We start from the raw sequence: 19527 nt of genomic DNA, 5'->3' as shown, positions 1-19527 counted from the left end.
AGAAACACCGAAGCACCTGCCTAGCACAGGTGGGTGACCACATACGCATGGAGAATAGATAGCAGAAGACACCAGTCAGGTAATGTTATGTAATTTGCATAACTTTGTAAATATATCATTAAAACGTAAGCATGTTTTGGATCCCCTGCTTTGATACTCCAGTGTTCAGGAGTCTCTCTAACACCTCTTCCTTAGCTATGTATTTCTGGATATGGCTAGTTAATATCCTTTTGTACGTTATCCATGCAGAGTCTGGCGATATTACAATGACTTATGCAATACTGAGATGGGCAGTGAGATGTAATAGACAAAATAAGTTGCTTGGGAAATGGTACTAGGGAGTGTCCTTAACCGTTGGGAATACGAACCCAGGTCAAGAATCACTGCTCTAGACTATTAAAATTCAGCTTGAGAAAGATCTGCTGTACTGATGAGGTTAATGAAGTCTCTATAACTCCTTTAGTTCGAAAAAAGAAATACCGCTAAGTTGATTAAAGCCGTCGAAAGGAAATTACGACAAAATATGAGACATTATCTAGTGAAGTAATTTAGGGAACCTCCAGCAGGGAAGGGGTTGGTTCGGGTGAGCAGCGGGTCAGCTAAATAGGACTCTAGGTTTGTATTATCGTCGGAGGAAGCTCCCTGACACCTCTTACTTAACGATTTATTTCCCAAAGTATCCATTTTGTTATAGTGAAGATACTTCAGTTTCGCCCTAACTGGAAGGGTTCAATTTTGACAAATTTGAAATCTTCACGACAGCCACAAGTTCGGTACCGTACGGTGGTATATCGTCTTCTATTTGAACAGCTCATGGCAGATTGAAAATAAAAGAAGAAAGCTTCGAATTAACCCTCGTATTCTAAGTGGCTTTAAAGATTTCCTAACACATTTTTCTTAGCGGCTTATTCTGCACTTTGCACTTCAATATCGTCTTGTATTTTACTGTTGCAAACCATGTTGATATTAAAACTTTATAAAATAACATGCATGGAAAGGCAAAGCCTCAAGCTGCAAAATAAATTGCTTAAGGAAGGTGCAACGAGACCTCCTGTGCCACTTATAATATGGCGCAAAGCCTATCGACAGCACGAGGACCATTATGGGAGTCAGTCAGATTCTACTGCCTTACAGTTTTCCTCAATAACACAAAACACAACAATTGAATTAACATCCAGGTCCCAACTACTTGTATGCCTATCTAATGTCTGTCTGTCTGTCTGTCTATCTGTCTATCTATCTATAATCAAACGCCTCAATCCCTTATGGGATGGTCATAAACAAATCACCTCCATGTCATCCTGTCCTCTGCCATGCGGCTGCCCTGCCTCACACTAACACCCCTCTCGCTCAAGTATCTCTCCACCCCATCCATCCATTTCATCCTTGGTCTCCCCCTTCCCCTCCCCCCGCCACCTCAGTAGCACTCTTCTAGTCAGTTTCTCATTCTCCATCCTCTCCGCATGACTAAACCAACTTTGAATATTTCTTCTGACGCTTTCAATCACATTTACATCAGCACCACAACTCTCCTCCCTCATTTGTCTGTCTGTCTCTCCTCGTAGCTCCGCATTCTACTGCGACTTATTTCTAATGTTCTCGCTCTTGACTTGCGTCCTGCTGACAGGATCCAAGCTTCGTTTCCATACTTCTGAGTGGGGATTTGTGCTGTAATGCAGCTACTTTTTTTTTTTTTTTTTTTTTTCCACACTCAGTTCCCTATTCCTTGTCACTCCTTCAGTGAACCAGCAACTTTTCTTCCCTATTGTATCCTTTCCTGTAGTTCATCCTCTAGACTTCCATCCTTACTCACCATACTACCTAAATGCTTGAATGTACCCACATTCTCCACTTTCTGGACATCCAACCTCACTATGCATTCTGTACCTCCCCTTCGCTAAAAGACCATGACTTTACTGTTTGCTGCATTCACTTCTGGATTTCTTTTCTAACATAATCTCCACAAATCATTTATCAGTTAAACCTTGTAATTCCCATTTATCTTCGCTGAACAATACATTATCATCAGCAAGCAACAGTACAGGTAGCTTCCAAACCCTGCCCTTTCTAAGGACACTCCAACATCCACTGCCCCACCTAGTACGTCTTTTATAACGCCATTCATATATATCTATATCTATATCTATCTATCTATCTATCTATCTATCTATCTATCTATATATATATATATATATATATATATATATATATATATATATATATATATATATATATATATATAAACACGACCACGGGGAAACGACACATCACTGTACTGCTGGGTGTGTGAAAACAAGTCCCACTGTAGATTCTTACCATATTAGGATCTGGGTATTGGGAAATGTCACAGTACTGATAGCTGATGGGGAGATCTGCTTCTTGTAGGACATCCGCTGTCTTGTTTGAATCTGGCGAAGACTCTGGCAAAAATCAAGAAGTGAAAGCTTAAGATGTGAAAAAGTACATGGCATTTGAAGATACAATAGATCAGTAGGCTTTGTTTTAACTCAAAGTGCTGAAAAATGAGTTCTGGAGCTTTGAGAGTAGGGGAACTAGGTATTTAAAGTTTCATCAGTGTAGAAGGTCCTAATACTGAAGATGTGAGAGTATATGATTTATGCGAGGCTTTGTAGACATAGAATGAGTGTTAAGATGTGAGGATTGAATAAGTGCAGAGGCAAGAGATGAAAAAACAAAGAAATAAAAGATAATTTGGGATGGGAGGAGATTCAGACGTCTATACCCAATAGTACCATATTCCACATTATACTCATAAAGGCGTTTCAAAAGAGATTAACAGATACTGGTAGACAGATAGTAAGACAGGCAGATATCAGAAGAGAGAGAGAGAGAGAGAGAGAGAGAGATGTAGGCAGGCAAGTAGGTAACTAGGTAAGTCTCCCTGGTTACCATTTCCATCTACCATCCCACACAGCGTTGATAATTTCCCAAGTCGGGCGAAACCAGCTGCCCGCACCAGGATCCCAACCCCGGCGTTAAAGGACTGGGAGTTTCACAGTCAGGCACGCTAACCATTCTGCCATTGTAGATAGACAGATAGGTAGGTGGAGAGACAGATAGATAGACGGATGGATAGATAGATAGATGACAGATAGATGGATTGATAGATAGATGTCACAGCTGTCTTACTGGTGATTCCCCAGCCAGCCACCCATCCGATCCTGCTGGTGTAGTTGCGGTTTACAATGCCTAGGTCCCGACACAGGTCCATGGGCAGGCAAAGAGGCCTCACGTGGACTGCGAGAGAGGGAGAAAGGAATTGGGTTAGATATTACTCGTATGATCCTCGTCATCCTCGTCCTCGTCATCATTATCACTGTCCAAGTCATCTTCATCATCGTTACTATCATCGTCCCCGTCATCGTCATAACAACTATCTTCGTCCTCGTCCTCGTTGTCATTATCACCGTCCAAGTCATCTTCATCATCATTACTATCATCGTCACCGTCATTATCACCATCATTACAACTATCTTCGTCATGGTCATCTTCATCTTCCTCCTCCTTCTCCTTATCATCGTCATCCCTATCACAGTCACCATCATTGTCTCTGTCATTATCGTCAATCATTGTAATCCTTATCATCATCCTTCCTCCTCCTCCTCCTCCTCCTCGCAATCGCCATCATCGTCATCGTCATTATCATCCGTATCATCGTTATCGTCATCCTAATCTTTTTCCCACTTAAATATGTTATTCCATCGTTTGATATAAAAACTGATAAGAAAAGAGTGACATAGTGTAGAAAAACTTTGAGTAAATAGAAAGCTTTGAGGTTGGAGAAGATACAACATGCAAGTTTTCTTTATGCAAATGTGATACTGAAATGAATGAATGACAGTGGAGATCAGTGCAGTGGTCAGAACCTCGAAGTACAACACACTGGATTAAGAAATAATATTATGGGAGGAAAATGTAAATTTATATCATTTTACTCTAACGTGGCCTAAAATTGTCATATCTCCATATGGAATGCTGAGTGGTGACAACTGATGAATACTAGACTATGATGCTAGTCACGAAAAAGCGTTGTGGCAAGGATGCAGAGCCACAGCATTGCCTTTTTGTGCTATTAGACTACGTGAAATAAGCTGCAAAAGGACGATAATCTGGGCCAAGTTAAGGTGAGGAGTATAGTGGATTAGTAGGGCAAACTTGAGAATGACACTTGCAATAGTCATAATCAGGAGACATATTGAATAACTGTGCTAATGAGAAGCTTTACTGAACAGTGCAATACGATGAGTGCACAATGGACACGGTTAGCTGTACCCCCAAATCTGTACTTACAGGGATGAAGTGTGGCTGGCTGGGAGAGTCTCAGGAGTGCTATGTCGTTGCAGAAGCGGCATTCGCTCGACCTGGGGTTAAACCCTTCGTGCAGTATTACCTGCAGCAAAGGTGAAACAAAAAGTAATGATGTAAAAATCTCTGTTCCTTTATAAAGAGTATTTATTAGCCTATCCTTTCATCTGTCTACAGCCAGCGTCTGCAATCTTGGAGGGGTGGCTACAAACAAGTCGCCTCCCTGCCACCCTCTCCTGTGCAGATAAATATCGATAATTATATTTTCAAGGAATCAAGTTTTCCACGAAATAATTTTATATTTAGGTTGTTGTTAGACTGGTATGCTGTGCCTAAAACTATAATTATTTCCCATTCTTCTCCAACTGTCAGTAGTTCAAGGAATTTATATGAGTCACATTTACTTTCTGCCCTGAACCATACGCCTCCTCTTCTTACCTTTCGCCTTTCCTGCGTGTGTACTTATGAAACTGAAAAATGTTGGGGAAAGAATCATCCTACAAAGTACCAAAACTCAATCAAAAGAAAGTATCTCATGTGATCGACAGAGTCACGGCGACCATTGCTGTTATTACCATTTTCTTCCTAAGAGAAAAGGTTCTGAATGAGTTTATTTCCCATGTTGTAATAAACTTCATGCTTTCCGAGGTGTTAGTAATAGCAGGCATATACATAAATGAAATGTGACTGAAGAACATTTTCAAAATTCACGTCCACGGTTTCAAAACGTAAAAGCAAAAAAGTGTATATTTTTTGATCGTGTGTACTTGACCTAAATAATTTGTGCTTCAACCCCACTTCCTCCAGAGCTACATTATTACCCTTACAACATCCTTCCCATACGCTCACCCTAACTCCATCTTTTTAAAACCTTATCCGAAACAACAATCTTTATTCACTCCTTTTAAAGCTCCACCCTGTTAGAATTCGCACATTTAACTACAGATTTCATATACCCCTGTCTAACCCCAGCACCTCACACTTTCATTCTTTCCTTTCTCTCATGATCATCGTTTTCCCAAGCTTCTCTAAGTCTTATTTCCAATTTTTTCTTACCAAAACTCAAATCTCGCAACATCTTGGCCTTCCCCACCTCATTGGCTAACTTTCACTCCATTCCTGCCAAAACTCCAGTCTCTTAACATAATCGCCTTTTCAAAACCCTCCAAGTCTAATTTCCTTCTTATTCCTACCAAACTATAGCCTCTCAAAATCATCACCGACCCAAATTCCTTCATATATAATTTTTATCTTCTTCCTACCCAAATTCCAAAACAACATCATAGCTTTCCGAAACTCCTCCAAGTCTAATTTCCATCTTATTCCAACCAAAACCCCTATCTCTCAATATCATGGCCTTCCCAAACTCCTCACTGACCGGTTTTCTTCGTATTTATACCAAAACTCAAGTCTCTCAACATATAGCTTTTCCTAACTCTTCACTGGCTAATATCCACAGCATTCCTACCAAAACTCCAGTCTCTCAACATCGTCGCCTTTCCAAACACCTGTAAGTCTTATTTCCTTTCAAAATGTGTCCACTACACTCTCAATCTGACTTGCCTCTGCATACAGCCTCTCTCTGACCTCTCCAGCTCCTTCCCCCAGCTTCACATTAACGCTCGAGCCCCACCACACACACACACACACACACACACACACACACACACACACACACACACACACACACACACACACACGATGTCCTCTGTGTCTCGATTTGCAGTAAACAGAATTTCGTTATGTGGGTATTGATCACAGGGTGCCCAAACTATTTTCACCTTAACTTGGCACTGATTCTCGTTCTTTTGAAGCTTATTTCGCGTAACTCATGACAAAATACAAGACTACGACTCTACATTCTTTTCACAGCATTTCGTCTTGACTAGCACCGTATTCTAGTCTTAACCTATTGTTACAACTCACCATTCAAGAATGAGCGATGTCAATTTTAGGCCAAGTTAAAGTATAACTAGAAGAGGTGCCAAGGCACAGCAAACCCGTCCCCGGCAGGCATTTTAGTGCTGAAGTATAAACACAACAGGATATCTAGTCAAAGATGTCACATATCAAATTTGGAGTAAATCGGGCGAAATTTGACGATTTTATGTCCATTTGAAATTTTAGGCCCGACCCACCTGACATTGACGCCCCTACAGCTAACTGGGGGGTGACACCTTTGATGTAATGAGGCATGTTATAGAATGCAGATTTGAAGATGCACCTTTAGGTTTTGGTTTCATGTCGATGTGACGAATTTGAAAGGAGTTATGGAAAAAAAAAAATTAACGATTTTTACCCTTCCCCGTTGTTTACATTTTAGGGGCTTACAGCCGAGGCCTTGGCCCAATTTGGCCCAATATTTAAGCAGGCGATCAGATTGTCATAGCCCATCAACCCTGTAATTTTAGTCATAATCGCACCAGTAGTTTTCGCGTAAAGTTGTTAATAGAGAGACAGACAGGCAGACAAACAAACAGACAAACCGAGTGACAACAATACCTGTCCCCGAGCCCTTCCGGGGCGAGGACAGGTAAAAAGTGACCTATTGTAATGGGTGGCTGGTAGTTCAGTGGTTAGGACGCCCCAGTCAGCGTTTCGGTCTTCCATAGGTTTGATCCCTAGTTAGAGAGTTTCTATAATGTTATTCAACCAGTGGAATTAAAATTATGTATTCTCAACTGTTTTGGACGACGATAGCCTAACCTCGGGTACCTACGCATGGAGGAAAGTAAATCGAGAATGGTTGTTACTGTTTCCTTATAATTCTTCCACGAAAACCTCTTATTGTTAACTCTTATCTTCATGAAAACTGCACAATATTATCTTGGCCATCTTGAATGAGTTGTAATATTAGATTAATACCTGAATAAGATGCCAGTCACGAAGGTGTGCTATGGAAAGGATGGAGGAGCATAGCCTTGCCTTTTTGTGCCACTGAGCTGGATGAAACACCCTACAAAAAGAACGAAAGTTTATGGAAAACGAAGGTGAAAGAAGCATAAATTTTTCCCTCCCCCATCACCACTGCTCATTCACCTCCTCCACTGTTATGTCCTGCGGGGTGGGGGCACAGACGTTGTGTCTGCAATCAGGGTTTGTGCTCAGTGTATGTTCTCCAATCCTCACGAATTCGCTGTAAGAAAGAAATGAAAAATGTTAAATTACTTTCATTGTAATGGAATGTCTCATAATCCTCCCTGATCCGGACACATGATCCTGCCGCACACCCCAGTGGGTAGGAGGGAAAGGGAACAAATAGCAACTATAATAAATAATACATATATATTAAAATCTGTGTATGTTGGCAGTAAGAAATTCTGGAAAGTTTTTCTACAGAAAGTGAGAGATTGAGAGTAGGATGGTAACTCAACACTTACATCTCAACCTGTGTATTGGTGATGCGGATGCAGTGTGCGGCCGTCAAAACAAAAGCTGTGCAACGTGATTAAGCGATAAGAAATAGTGAAACTAGTTACACAGAACGACAGAGGCCCGTATTGTCGACGGGTAACGAAACTTCATAACACTTAATCCTAAGCGATTTATTTTGCATATTACTCCATACTATCCTCTATTGTGTTCTTTAAATCATTCTAATATCACCATTCTCATTTTAAATAACGTACGGAATTATATTAACTAGCCCTATCCAAAAATAAATTGCTAAGGAAAAGGTGTCTGTAAGCTTCTAAACTGCACGAGAATACCTTCCCGAGTGCCAGGAAAAAAAGCAACTAGGCTCTTACATCTCAAGGTCTTTATTGGAGAGGCGAATCCAGTGAGCGGTGAGTGGCGAGAGGCAAGATGTTTTAAGCTAAACAGAATGGGTATCAAAAACATAGCAACTGAGCACTTCCATCTAAAGCTGTGTATTGGAGAAGTGATGCAGTGAGCGGCCGCTAAAACAGAAGCTGGGCAATGTGAGATAAGAAGCACGTTGAACTTAAGTAGAACGGGTCAGCTATCAGTTTGTAAAAAGCTCTTGATCAGGTAAATAGAAAAGGATTATGGATGCCGTTTCGTATGTATGGTGTAGATGTTGAGCTGTTGAGTGTCGTCAAGCGGTTTAACGATGGTAGTGAAGCATGCGTGCGCGTAGGTAGGGATCCAAGTGACTAGTTCAAGATCAGTATTGGCGTTGGACACGGCTGTGCGATGTCGCCACGGTTGTTCAATTTATAAATGGATGGGGTTATGAGAGAGTACCAAGAACAAAGCAACGAAGTACTTACATCACAGCGTCTCCAGTGGTGTAACGAATGCAGTGGGCGGCTGTCAGAATATATCGGTCTGAAATGAGGGTCCCGCCGCAAGCGAAGAGGCTTCCAACGCTCGGATCTGTGTGGGGAAGGAGGAACCGTTGTCTAGGTGCCATAATGTACAGTAAGCGACATAGGAGGTTCAGTAGCTCCTCTTCCTTTGCTGTATTTTTCGCTTAAGGCATTTAACACTGACTTGTATGTTATCCATAGTTTTAATATCGTCATAGTTTGCACCGTTACTGGCAACAGGCCCCCTGTTCCCTGTAATTCCTATTTGCCCTGAAGAAACCACTCCCAATCTAAGGTAACCTAGCAGTGCCATCAAGGTAAACATTAAACCCAACTCTAGCCAAACCAACCTAACTAACCTCCCCAACCCAACCTAATCTAACCCAACCCAACCAAATCTAGTATAATCTAACCTAGCCTTTCCTGACCCAACCTAACCTAACCTAACCAAACCTTACCAAACCAAACCTAATCTAATCTAACTTAACCAAACCCAACCAAGCCTAATCTAAGAGAACGTAACCTAACTCAACCAAATTCTGCCTGGCTTAGCCCAGCCTAACACAACACAACCAATCCAACTCTACATAGCCCAACCCTATCCAGCCTAACTTAACGCAGCCCAACCCAGCTCTAGCCAAGCCAACCTAACCCAACGCAACCTAATATACTGTAACATAACCCAGCCAAATCTAATTCAATCTAACCTAACCTAATCCATCCTAACTTAATTTAATCCAACATGACCCAGCCTAATCTAATCTAACATAACCCAACCCAGTCTAACATAACATAACATAACCCTGCCCAGCCCAGCCCAATCCAACCCCACCCAACTAAACCCAACCCAATCCTATCTAACCCAATCTAACTTAATCCAACCCCTCCCAACCCAGCCCTACTTAACCCATCCCAACCCAACTTAACTCAGCCCAGCCCAACCTAACCCAACCCAACTCAACCCAACCCAATCCAACCCAATCGTACTTAACCCAACCCAACCCAACCCAATTTAACCTAACCCAACCCAACCCAACCCTACCCAACCCAGCTCAACCCTATCCAACCCAACCTAGTAGGATCCTGAGCACCACCAGCCAAGGCCAGGCCGTCAGGGGTGCATCCTCCACGCCGGCGATGAAGCGGTCTCTGAGGGGCGTCACTCCACAGTCCTTGGGCAGCAGCGAGGCACCGTTGCCGGGGTTAGGTCGAGGGGTGGGGTTAGATGCTGTGCCAGGTCGAGGGTTGGGAAGCGGGATAGGTGTAGTGCCGGGGCTCTCCACTGGCTGCAGAGTTTTGACCATCATTATTCATTATGCGATGAAGAAGCCTTAGATTTTAGTGCTATCAACGGAAAAGAGATAATCGACCCCTTCTTTCCTGTGACGTATTTTCTTCCTTGCTATCTTCTGTTTTATTCAGCCCTGGAGAGACTTTTAGAACTGGAGCTGTTACGTGTAGTTTCCAATTGCCTTTTTAGTACAACTGGTCTCATAAAAGCTAAACAAAATCGCCTAAAAGTAGCAAGAACTAAGCAGTCAGATACGTCACCGAAATGAGCCCCGTGTTATAAATGGCTTTGAAGATTTCGTGACACCATATTCTGTGCGATTTATTCAGCATATTGCACTTCATTTTCCCCTTGTACGCTCGTGACGCAAACTCTGTCGATATTGAAACGAAGTAACAGGAGAGAATATTAACCTGGAATATTCAGAATAACTCGGCAAAAATTGGTGCTTCGATGCCTCCTGTGTCACTTGTCATGCGATCCCGAGAAGTTTAGGGCAGACAATTCATTTTTTCATGGACCTTTTCTTCCCCTGGAATACGGGATCGTTCGAGTGACGCCACAGTCGCTTCACCTTACCATAGCCAGATATTTTGTCGTTTTGGAGCTTAATTTCCCGTAGCTCAGTGGTAGAATAAGAGGATACTATGAATTTACATCCTTTCCATCGCACGTCTTCTTGACTGGCATCATAGTCAAGCGTTCATCTCTTGTTATAGCGCTGTATTCGTGGTGGAGAGATGACAAGTTTAGGCCACGTTAGAGTAAGAATGAATAGTGTTTTGACCATTAATCTCTCCATATCGATCTCATTTCTTGTTATTTCCAGACGATTATATTTAACTTTGAACAGATTTCTTGTACTGAGGGGATTAGTGAGGACTGTACCTAATCCCGTCAATAATAGTAGTAGTAGCGGTAGTAGTAGTAGTAGTAGTAGTAGTAGCGGTAGTAGTAGTAGTAGTAGTAGTAGTAGTAGTAGTTGTAGTAGAAGTAGTAGTAATAGTAGTAGCAGTAGTAGTAGTAGTAGTAGTAGTAGCAGTAGTGGTAGTAGGAGTAGTAGTAGTAGTTGCCATCCAAGGATCATCTCAACGTGAACCAGGTGGACTGCAGGATGAAGGTGCCCTCGTCTTACATGTCCACTATCCCCCTTCAGGGTGAGTGTGATGTTTATATAGCCAAGCAGGGGAGCCAGCCGGTTATATCAGTGCCACCGCTTGAAGGCGTCCATTTTCTTCAGTGAAAAATGATTAATGAAGGTTTTATCTGATCCTTATATTTCCAAACGTTTCTTCAGTTAAATAAGTTAATATATGAAAGTAAAAATCAAATTGTCTGGAGACTGAGCAGGTTAAAAATATCTTCTGGGTATAGGGGGAAGGAAGGAAATATATCACTGTGTGGAAGGGGCTTAATAAAAAATGTGAAGTGCTCCCCAGTGTTGTATTTCGTTCTTATTTGCTTTTATCAATCTACTCCTATTTATCTACCCTAAATATTACCGAGAAAAAAACTAAAGACATACAGAGGGATAACTATATAAAGTTATTGTAGATCGATAGGCAGATAGATAGATATATAGGTAGATAGGCAGGTAGATAGTCAGACAGATAGATGGACAAAGACAGAGACAAACTGACAGAATGAGTCAGGTGAATGAAAAGACTGAGCGACAGATACACAGACTGACACAGATAAAAAGACACATAGACAGACAGCTTTATCTTTTATCGAGGAGTGAGACAAGAGATAAATAGATGGATAGCAAGACACAGACACAGTAGGCAGATAGGTACATAGATAGATAGACAGAAGGCAGATAGATAGATAAATACATAGACAGACAGACAGATACACATAAAGACGCCTATATCTATTTTATCGAGGTGCATCAGCAGCCACACGTCACATGACTGGATCGCGGACAGACATCACGCATCATAACATATATTATATTTCACTGAGAGAGAGAGAGAGGGGGGGGGGGAGTTAGAGAGGTTGATATGAGGTTGGTGAGGAAGGGGGACTGGAGGAAGGAGAGGAAGAATGGGGAGCTCAGTGGATGAGGGGAGGACTGGGGAGTTGGAAGGATGGGAGGAAGGGAGAGCTAGATGGAGGAGGGGAAGTGAGAGCTGAAGAGACAAGGGAGGAGGAGGGAGAGCTTGAGGGGGGAGGAGAGGGAGAGATAACTGAAGGGTGAGGAGGAGAGTTGGGGTGAGGCGGGGGGTGCTTTGGAGTCAGGTAGGTCGCAGGATGTGGAAGAAAGAGTGGTTTAAGAAGGAGGGGTGGTATGAGGGAGTGAGGTAGGTCAGAGTTTTTTTTTTTTTTTCTTTAATGCATGGATGAAGGGACCAAAGGCCAGGGGCCCGCAAACTGCTTCCTCCAAGAAAAAACGAAAACAAGATAAAGAAAGCCAAATTCAAGATCCACTCATTTCGAGATGCCTGGACACATTGCGTTTGAAATACTGGGAATCATAGGCAGTAAGAAAAACAAACAGAGAGTGACAGTTCCAGAGCTGACCTGTTGCATACATGAAGAAGTGGGAGTAACGGTTAACTCTTGCATTAGAGAGTTGGACAGAAAAGGGATGAAAGTTCGTTGCTAGACGGGTGCTACGTGCCCACCGCAATGGTGGAGGGATGCAAGCAGGCAGTTCAGAGGAGCAGTGACCACTGATGTAGCGATAGACAGGATATAAAGATGCAACAGTGCGGCGAAGAGACAGAGGATGAAGGGAGCTAGTAAGAGGAGGAGAGTTAATGAGACGAAGAGCTTTTTGACTCCACCCTATTGAGAAGAGCTGTGTGTGGGGAGCCACCCCACGCATAAGGAATGTACTCTAAACAGGGGCAAATAAAATCCATGTATAATGTCAACAACTATGCAGAGGGAAAGAAGGTATGCAGTCGGCTTATACCCAATCTCTTGGAAGCAGATTTAAGAAGGAGGTAATATGTTCTTTCCAAGATAAATCCCGAGAGAATGAAACCCAAAGTATGCTTAAAGATGATGCAGGATTATGCTGGATATTGTTAAAAATTAGAGGGTGCCTCTGTGGAAAATTCTGACGTGTTGATTGATGAAAGAACTGAGTTTTTGGTGCATTCAAAACAACAAGGTTATTTTTACCCCAATCAGAGGTATGAGCCAAGTAAGACATTAGGTGTGCCATAGCCTCATCCCTTGTTTGTTGAAGCAACTGCTGAGATGGACACTGCAGGAAGTGAATGGAGAGGTGAAGGATGGAGTCATCAGCGTATGAGTGGATAGGATTAGATGTACAGCTCAGGTCATTGATGAATAAAAGGAAGAGAGTTGGTGATAGGACAGAGCCCTGAGGAACACCACTACTGATAGCTCTAGGAGAAGAACAGTGGCCGTCTACAACAGCAGTTAGAGAACGACCAGAAAGGAAGCTAGAGATGAAGGCACAGATAGAAGGATAGAAACCGTAAGAGGGTAGTTTGGGATTTAAAGATTTATGCCAGACTCGATCGAAAGCCTTTGAGATGTCAAGTGCAATGGCAAAGCTTTCGCCAAAGTTCCGAATGAAGGATGACCAGGAGTCTGAAAGGTAGGTGAGAAGATCACCAGTGGAGCGTCCCTGACGGAACCCATACTGACGATCAGAAAAAAGGTTGTGATAGGAATGATGGAAAAATGCTTTAAATTTTTTTAAAGTATAGACTCGAAAACTTTTGAAATACAGGACGTTAAAGCAATTGGACGATAGTTAAAGGGTTGGAATGGTCATCTTTCTTTGGGACAGACTGAATGAAAGCAAACTTTCAGCAAGAAGGAAAGTTTTTTTTTTTTTTTTAGATAATGAATGGAGGAAGGAAAAACAAAGGAAAAAAAGTAAGTCCATGTGCCTAAAGGCATCTTCCATTCATAAAATATTTATAACAACTAGATTTAAATTGAAGTGGATTAAATGTTTGTGGGAAGCAACTCCCAAGAAGTGAATTCTAGAGAGTAGTAGTTCTGGGGATAAATGAATTTTGCTAAGCAGAGGTTCTGCATTGCGGGGGAGAGAGTGTGAGTTCATGGGCGCTCCCAGCTGCCCGAGTATTTCGTGAGAAAATATGAAAGGGAGGCACAATTGAAGCCAGTTCGTTAGAGCACTTACGGTAAAAACATCGATAAAATAATGCTAAAGAAGCAACATCTCTATGTACTGATAATGGAGGAAGGTCCTGCGTAATGGCAGGATTATTGATTAATCTAATAGCTTTATTTTGAATTTTGTCCAACAGCCTCATTGCAACCGCTCCACATCCACTCCACAGTGGTGAACAGTATTCGATCTGAGAACGCACATGACTTTTGTACATTGTGGCCATCTGCCACAGAAGCACAGTTCTTGAGGACAACAGGAGGGACCCCGTCAGGTCCATATGCCTTGTTAGTTTTGAGGTCAGTGATGGCAGAAAATACATCAATTGAAGAAATTTAATATCAGCCATGAAGAAGTCAGGGGAAGAGGGGATGAGATGGAGGGACAGCACTGTGATGATCTAAGGTGGAACTGGAGGAGAAAGTCTGAGCAAAGAGTTCTGCTTTATCAGTAGAAGAAATAGCTACAGAACCATCAGAGTGGAAATGAGGAGGGAAGGATGATGAGGTAAAATTGTCAGAAAGGCCTTTGGTGAGGTGCCAGAAGAAGAGAGAAGAATTCTAGTTGGAGAGTTGAGAGCATTTATTCCGGGTGAAATTATTTTTAGCAGAGCATAGAACAGACTTAACACGATTCCAGGCAGAAACACAAAAAGATGAGATTCAGGGGTGGGTTGGTTCCTGCACCTTTAGTAGGCCTTTAGTTGCGGACAGTATTATAATAAGCGTGATTAAACCAAGCTTCTTTTTTTTTTTTTTTTTTTTTGCATTAGTCAAAGGATATGAGAAGGGAATGTATGCTTCCATGCCCGAGAGAATAACCTCTGTAATGCGCATGGCACACTCAGATGGCTGTCGGCCATGGAAACAGTAATCATTCCAAAGAAAATAAAAAAAGTACCACCTGAGAGCCTCCCAATAAGCAGCTCCAAAGTGCCAAACCGACGTTTCTTAGGAGGGTCCACAGGCTGTAATGGAACAATAGGACAGGTTGAGGTGATAAGGTTGTGACTGGAGGAGTCCAACGGAGAGGAAAGATTTACTGCGTAAGCAGAAGGATTAGTTGTAAGGAAGAGGCCAAGTATGTTGGAACTCTCTCTCCAAGGCTGTCAGGGAAAACGGGTAGGGTGCTGTACAAGCTGCTCTAGGTCATTAAGAATAGAAAAGATGTAGGCTTGTTCACCAGGTGGATCAGTGAAAGGAGAAGAGAGCCAAAGATGGTGGTGAACAATGAAATCTCCTAGAATGGAAACTTCAGAGAATGGAGAAATGGATAAGAAGGATTAGGTGAAGGGGAGGAGGAGGAGGCTGGAAAGAGAAAGAGAGATAAGGAAGTGCGAGAGAAGTCAGAGGTTCGGGGGGAAGGGGGAAGTGGAGAACAGACATGGGGATTGTGGCAGGTCGTAGGATAGAGAGGAAGGGAGGTGGAAGAAGGAGGGGAGGCATGGGGGTAGAGAGGAAGAGAGGGTGAAAGTAGAGGAAGAGGGATAAAGAGGGGGTTAAGCAGGAGGGACGAGATGAATCAAGGGTGAGGACTTGGAGAAAATAATGGAGTTGACGGGGAAATGAGGAAGTAGGAGAAAGAGAGAGAGAACAGTAGGACCAGAGCAGCTTGGCGGCTCGGTCGGTCTGGCACTGGCCTCACACTCGGAGGATGCTTTGGAATGGTAGTTCGAGCCGCAGCGACTGACACTGAATTGTGAGGTTGCCGCGCACAGGGCAACGCCAGTCCGTAGTAATCACCTAACCAAATCGATTCCATACCATTGTCTACTTCAGTTATTTTCTCTTTCACCGTCTGTGTCCTGTTTTTGTACAAGTAATCAAACTTGCACCATACCACTGTCAACTTCAGTTACTTTCTGTTTAACCATCAGTGCTTCGTGACTGTCATACCCATCTCCTATCCCACCCATGACTTTCCCCGGCGCAGTGTGATAAGGGGAGAGTGTTGGCTGCCCTTCACTGTGTCTGAGCTGGGATTCAGAGTCTTAGTCGACGTGGCTTTGTAGTTTTCGTAAGATATCTTCTTTAGTGATTCATTCTGCACATTGAACTGTATGTATCTTTAATATTTTTTATGTTACTGATTAATACTGAATAGATGTTAAGAGACATAAGTACCATATAGGACAGTGCTAAGATCTGATAAGTAAAATGAAAGAAAAGCATTTGCGAGCCGAATTTTAATCGCCCGCCAAAATATGCTGCTGGCCAAGTCCAAAATTTTGGCAATATCTTGATACCCTGAAGGTTTCATACTGATAGCTCATGCCGTTAAAAACTAGTTGACCTTTGGCAGCCATTTTGATGACCTTTTCCTTGACTTCGAGTGCCCATTTTTGAACTCGAGCAAGATTTTGGCCATATCTTGATACCCTGAAGGTTTCATGTTGATTGCTCAAGCCGTTCACGAGATAAAATGGGAACACACACACACACACACACACACACACACACACACACACACACACACACACACACACACACACACACACACACACACACACACACACACACACACACACACTCACAGAAAGAGAGGCAGACAAAAACATCATCGCTCCGCTTTGCTAAAAGAAGGGAGATAATGAATCCCAGAGGGAGAAGTGCTACGAAACCTCCTGTGTCACTCAGCGGGAAGCCTTTAAGTCAAGAGTTGATGTGCACTCATTGTCTATCTCTACTATCACAAAAATCAAGAGTGAGATGGGTGGAAGTGAGTTAATGTGAGAGCAACATTTGGCGGTACGTGGAGAGATGGACACACTGATGAAAAAAGTTTGTGAGTATTCTGGTGTTGGAACCGTTAGGAGTACACTGAAATGACTGAGCCATGTAGAGTGAATGGAGAGTGAGAGACTAACTAGGAGAGAGAATGTGAGTAAAAAGGAGGTAGAAAAGGGAGAGAGGGAACCGACGATGAGGTGGAGAGATGGGATGGAGGGAAATACGAACGAAAGAGGTGTGAAAGGGAGGGACGGACGAATGATGGCGGATGACAGGGCTACGTGGAAGATATTTGTTCCTGGCCACTCCCTCTGGATGAATGCCTGTAACTATAGAACGATAGAGAGATGGACAGATAGATGCTTCCCTGCTGTTTCTGTGCAACTGCAGTATGACTCAAACTGCAAAAGAGTATAGAGAAAGAAAGATAGTTAGTGACGTTTGAGCAGTGATGAGAACTACTGAAGATCAGGAGACAATGCGGATAGGGTACTGTTTGCAAAATTTTGTGTTCTGTACAGTTACTAAACAAAGCTATCGACGCTCCTACTGTGCTTAACATTGCGAAATACAGGAGGCTTAGCCTTGGAATTCTGTATTGCAAGTCCTTCATCATTAACCGTGTAATCTGTTCTTCAACTCATTTAGGTTTAATAAAGTACAGTAATAATGGATATGTAAAGCAAGATAGCTCAGCGTCACCCTGAATTATTAATTATGCCGCATCATCAGAAACAATACAACAAATGGAATAAGTCACGATGCTCCTATTTCATTAAATATTGGTCTCCACACTTAAAGGTACGGTACATAAATTTGTCCAGTTACATATTTATCTATCTAGTCTCCAGTCAGGGCTTCCTTCCTGCATTTGCCTGCCTATCTTTCTGTTTAATCTTTTTTTATTCTTGTTACTATATTCTGTCTTTATACGTAGCCACTGCAGTAACTCACGCAAACAATTTTATAACCATGAAACAGAAAGCCATGCGCTGTTGGCGGGTTTTTCGTCAAAAAGGTAATCGCTTCTTAGGCTTCGATGTACTATTTACCATCCCGGAGGGGCGGTAAATATTACTTCTGAAACTGAGTGAAAACACTACCCGTCCCCCCGCACCGGAGGGGCTCGTGGATGGTTAGTGTTCTCACTCAGTTTGTCTTCTTGTTAGTCTTCGGTCTGTCTGTCTCTCTGTTAACAAATTTATGCGAAAACTACTAAAATTGCAGGGATGATGGGCTATGACCTACTGATCGCCTGATTAAATTTTGGGTCGAACTGGGACAAGGCCCAGGCTGTAGGCCCAGAAAATGTAAATAAAAGGGGGTTGGGGTAATTTTTTTTTTTTTTTACCATAACTCCTTTCAAATTCGTCACATCGACATGAAACCAAAAACCTAAAGGTGCATTTTTCAAATCTACATTCTATAACATGCCTCATTGCATCAGAGTTAGCGGTAGGAGGGTCAATGTCAGGTGGGTCGGGCCTAAAATTTCAAATGGGCATAAAATCGTCAATTTTCACCCGATTTACTCCAAATTTGATATGTGACATCTTTAACTAGATATCCTTTTGTGTTTATACGTCAGCACTAAAATGACTGCAGGGGACGGGTTTGCTGTGCCTTGGCACCGCTTTTTGTTTTGGTGTGATTCGATGTGATGTGGATGATTTGCTTAGGTGTGTGGTGTGGTATGGAATGGATTGGTGTGTGGTACGATGTATGACATGATATAGTGTGCTGCTGTGAGCCGTGGTGAAGTATAGTGTGGTGCTCTTGGTGTGCTGTAGAGTGGTTGGTATGGACGGTATGGTAGTGTGGTGTGGAGTGGATAGTTTGCTGGTGTGGTGTGGGGTGGATGGTATAGTGTTGTGTGGGGTAGATGGTACGGTAATGTGCTGTGTGGTGTGATGCAGATGGTGTGGTGTGTTGCGAGATGTAGATAGTGTGATGTGTGGTGAGATGTACTGTAGATATTGTGGTGTGTGATGAGATGTAGATGGTGTGGTGTGTTGTGAGATGTAGATGGTGTGGTGTGTGATGAGATGTAGATGGTGTGGTGTGTGGTGAGAAGTAGATGGTGTGGTGTGTGGTGAGATGCAGATGGTGTGGTGTGTGGTGAGGTGTAGATGGTGTGGTGTGTGGTGAGATGTAGATGGTGTGCTGTGTTGTGAGATGTAGATGGTGTGGTGTGTATTGAGATGTCGATGGTGTGGTGTGTTGTGAGATGTAGGTGGTGTGGTGTGTGGTGAGATGTAGGTAGTGTTGTGGTGTGGTATGGTATGCTGTTCATGGTGTGGTTTACAGTGGTGTGTGGCGTGATCCTACCTTATCTTCGACGCAGCAGACGAATGGGATCCTGTTGCTGAGACGACATATGGAGCTGTTGAGAAAAAAAATAGCCACTTAAAGAGAACTTGGGACATTGTGTGTATTGATTCATAAAGTGCTGTACAGTATACTGGTGTGCACAGTGACTACGTGTTGCCTCATTTATGCAAAAATCACATCCACTGTAGAGTAGTAAATCTTAGCTGTAAACCTTGAGAGGAATCCATTAATGTAATCCAAGGAAATGTGCAAATGATTGTGCAGTATCAAAATAACAAAGTCCTAGTAATGTCAATCAGATCTGAACGTACTATAATACTGAAGTGCTATACAGTTTTTGTATTGGAGAAGGACGCCTTCATGCGGTGGCACCGATATAACTGGGTGGATCCATTACCAGGTTGTTGAAACATCCCTCAGTTACCTTCCCAAGGACCACGCCCAGAGGAGGATGGG

The 19527-nt window shown here is 42.7% G+C and overlaps 1 protein-coding gene across 1 annotated transcript in view; it reads right to left on the bottom strand.

Moving 5' to 3' along the window:
* LOC145413668 (phenoloxidase-activating factor 3-like) overlaps positions 1-19527 on the bottom strand; it is a 34566-nt gene that overhangs the window by 2579 nt on the left and 12460 nt on the right. Inside the window, exons 5-11 of the mRNA XM_080283324.1 lie at positions 19069-19123; positions 9673-9886; positions 8562-8667; positions 7366-7462; positions 4312-4411; positions 3151-3258; positions 2317-2420 (exon numbers count right to left, since the gene is read on the bottom strand). Coding sequence (XP_080139450.1) covers positions 2317-2420; positions 3151-3258; positions 4312-4411; positions 7366-7462; positions 8562-8667; positions 9673-9886; positions 19069-19123 — 784 coding nt within the window. The remainder of the gene's footprint in view (positions 1-2316; positions 2421-3150; positions 3259-4311; positions 4412-7365; positions 7463-8561; positions 8668-9672; positions 9887-19068; positions 19124-19527) is intronic.

The sequence above is a fragment of the Coenobita brevimanus genome, chromosome 97, assembly GCF_032717465.1.
Source record: "Coenobita brevimanus isolate Jiangsu-jjx chromosome 97, ASM3271746v2, whole genome shotgun sequence".
In the NCBI taxonomy this organism is placed as follows: domain Eukaryota; kingdom Metazoa; phylum Arthropoda; class Malacostraca; order Decapoda; family Coenobitidae; genus Coenobita; species Coenobita brevimanus.
The sequence above is the reverse complement of the archived record's forward strand: the minus strand, read 5'-3'. Positions and strand labels throughout refer to the sequence as shown.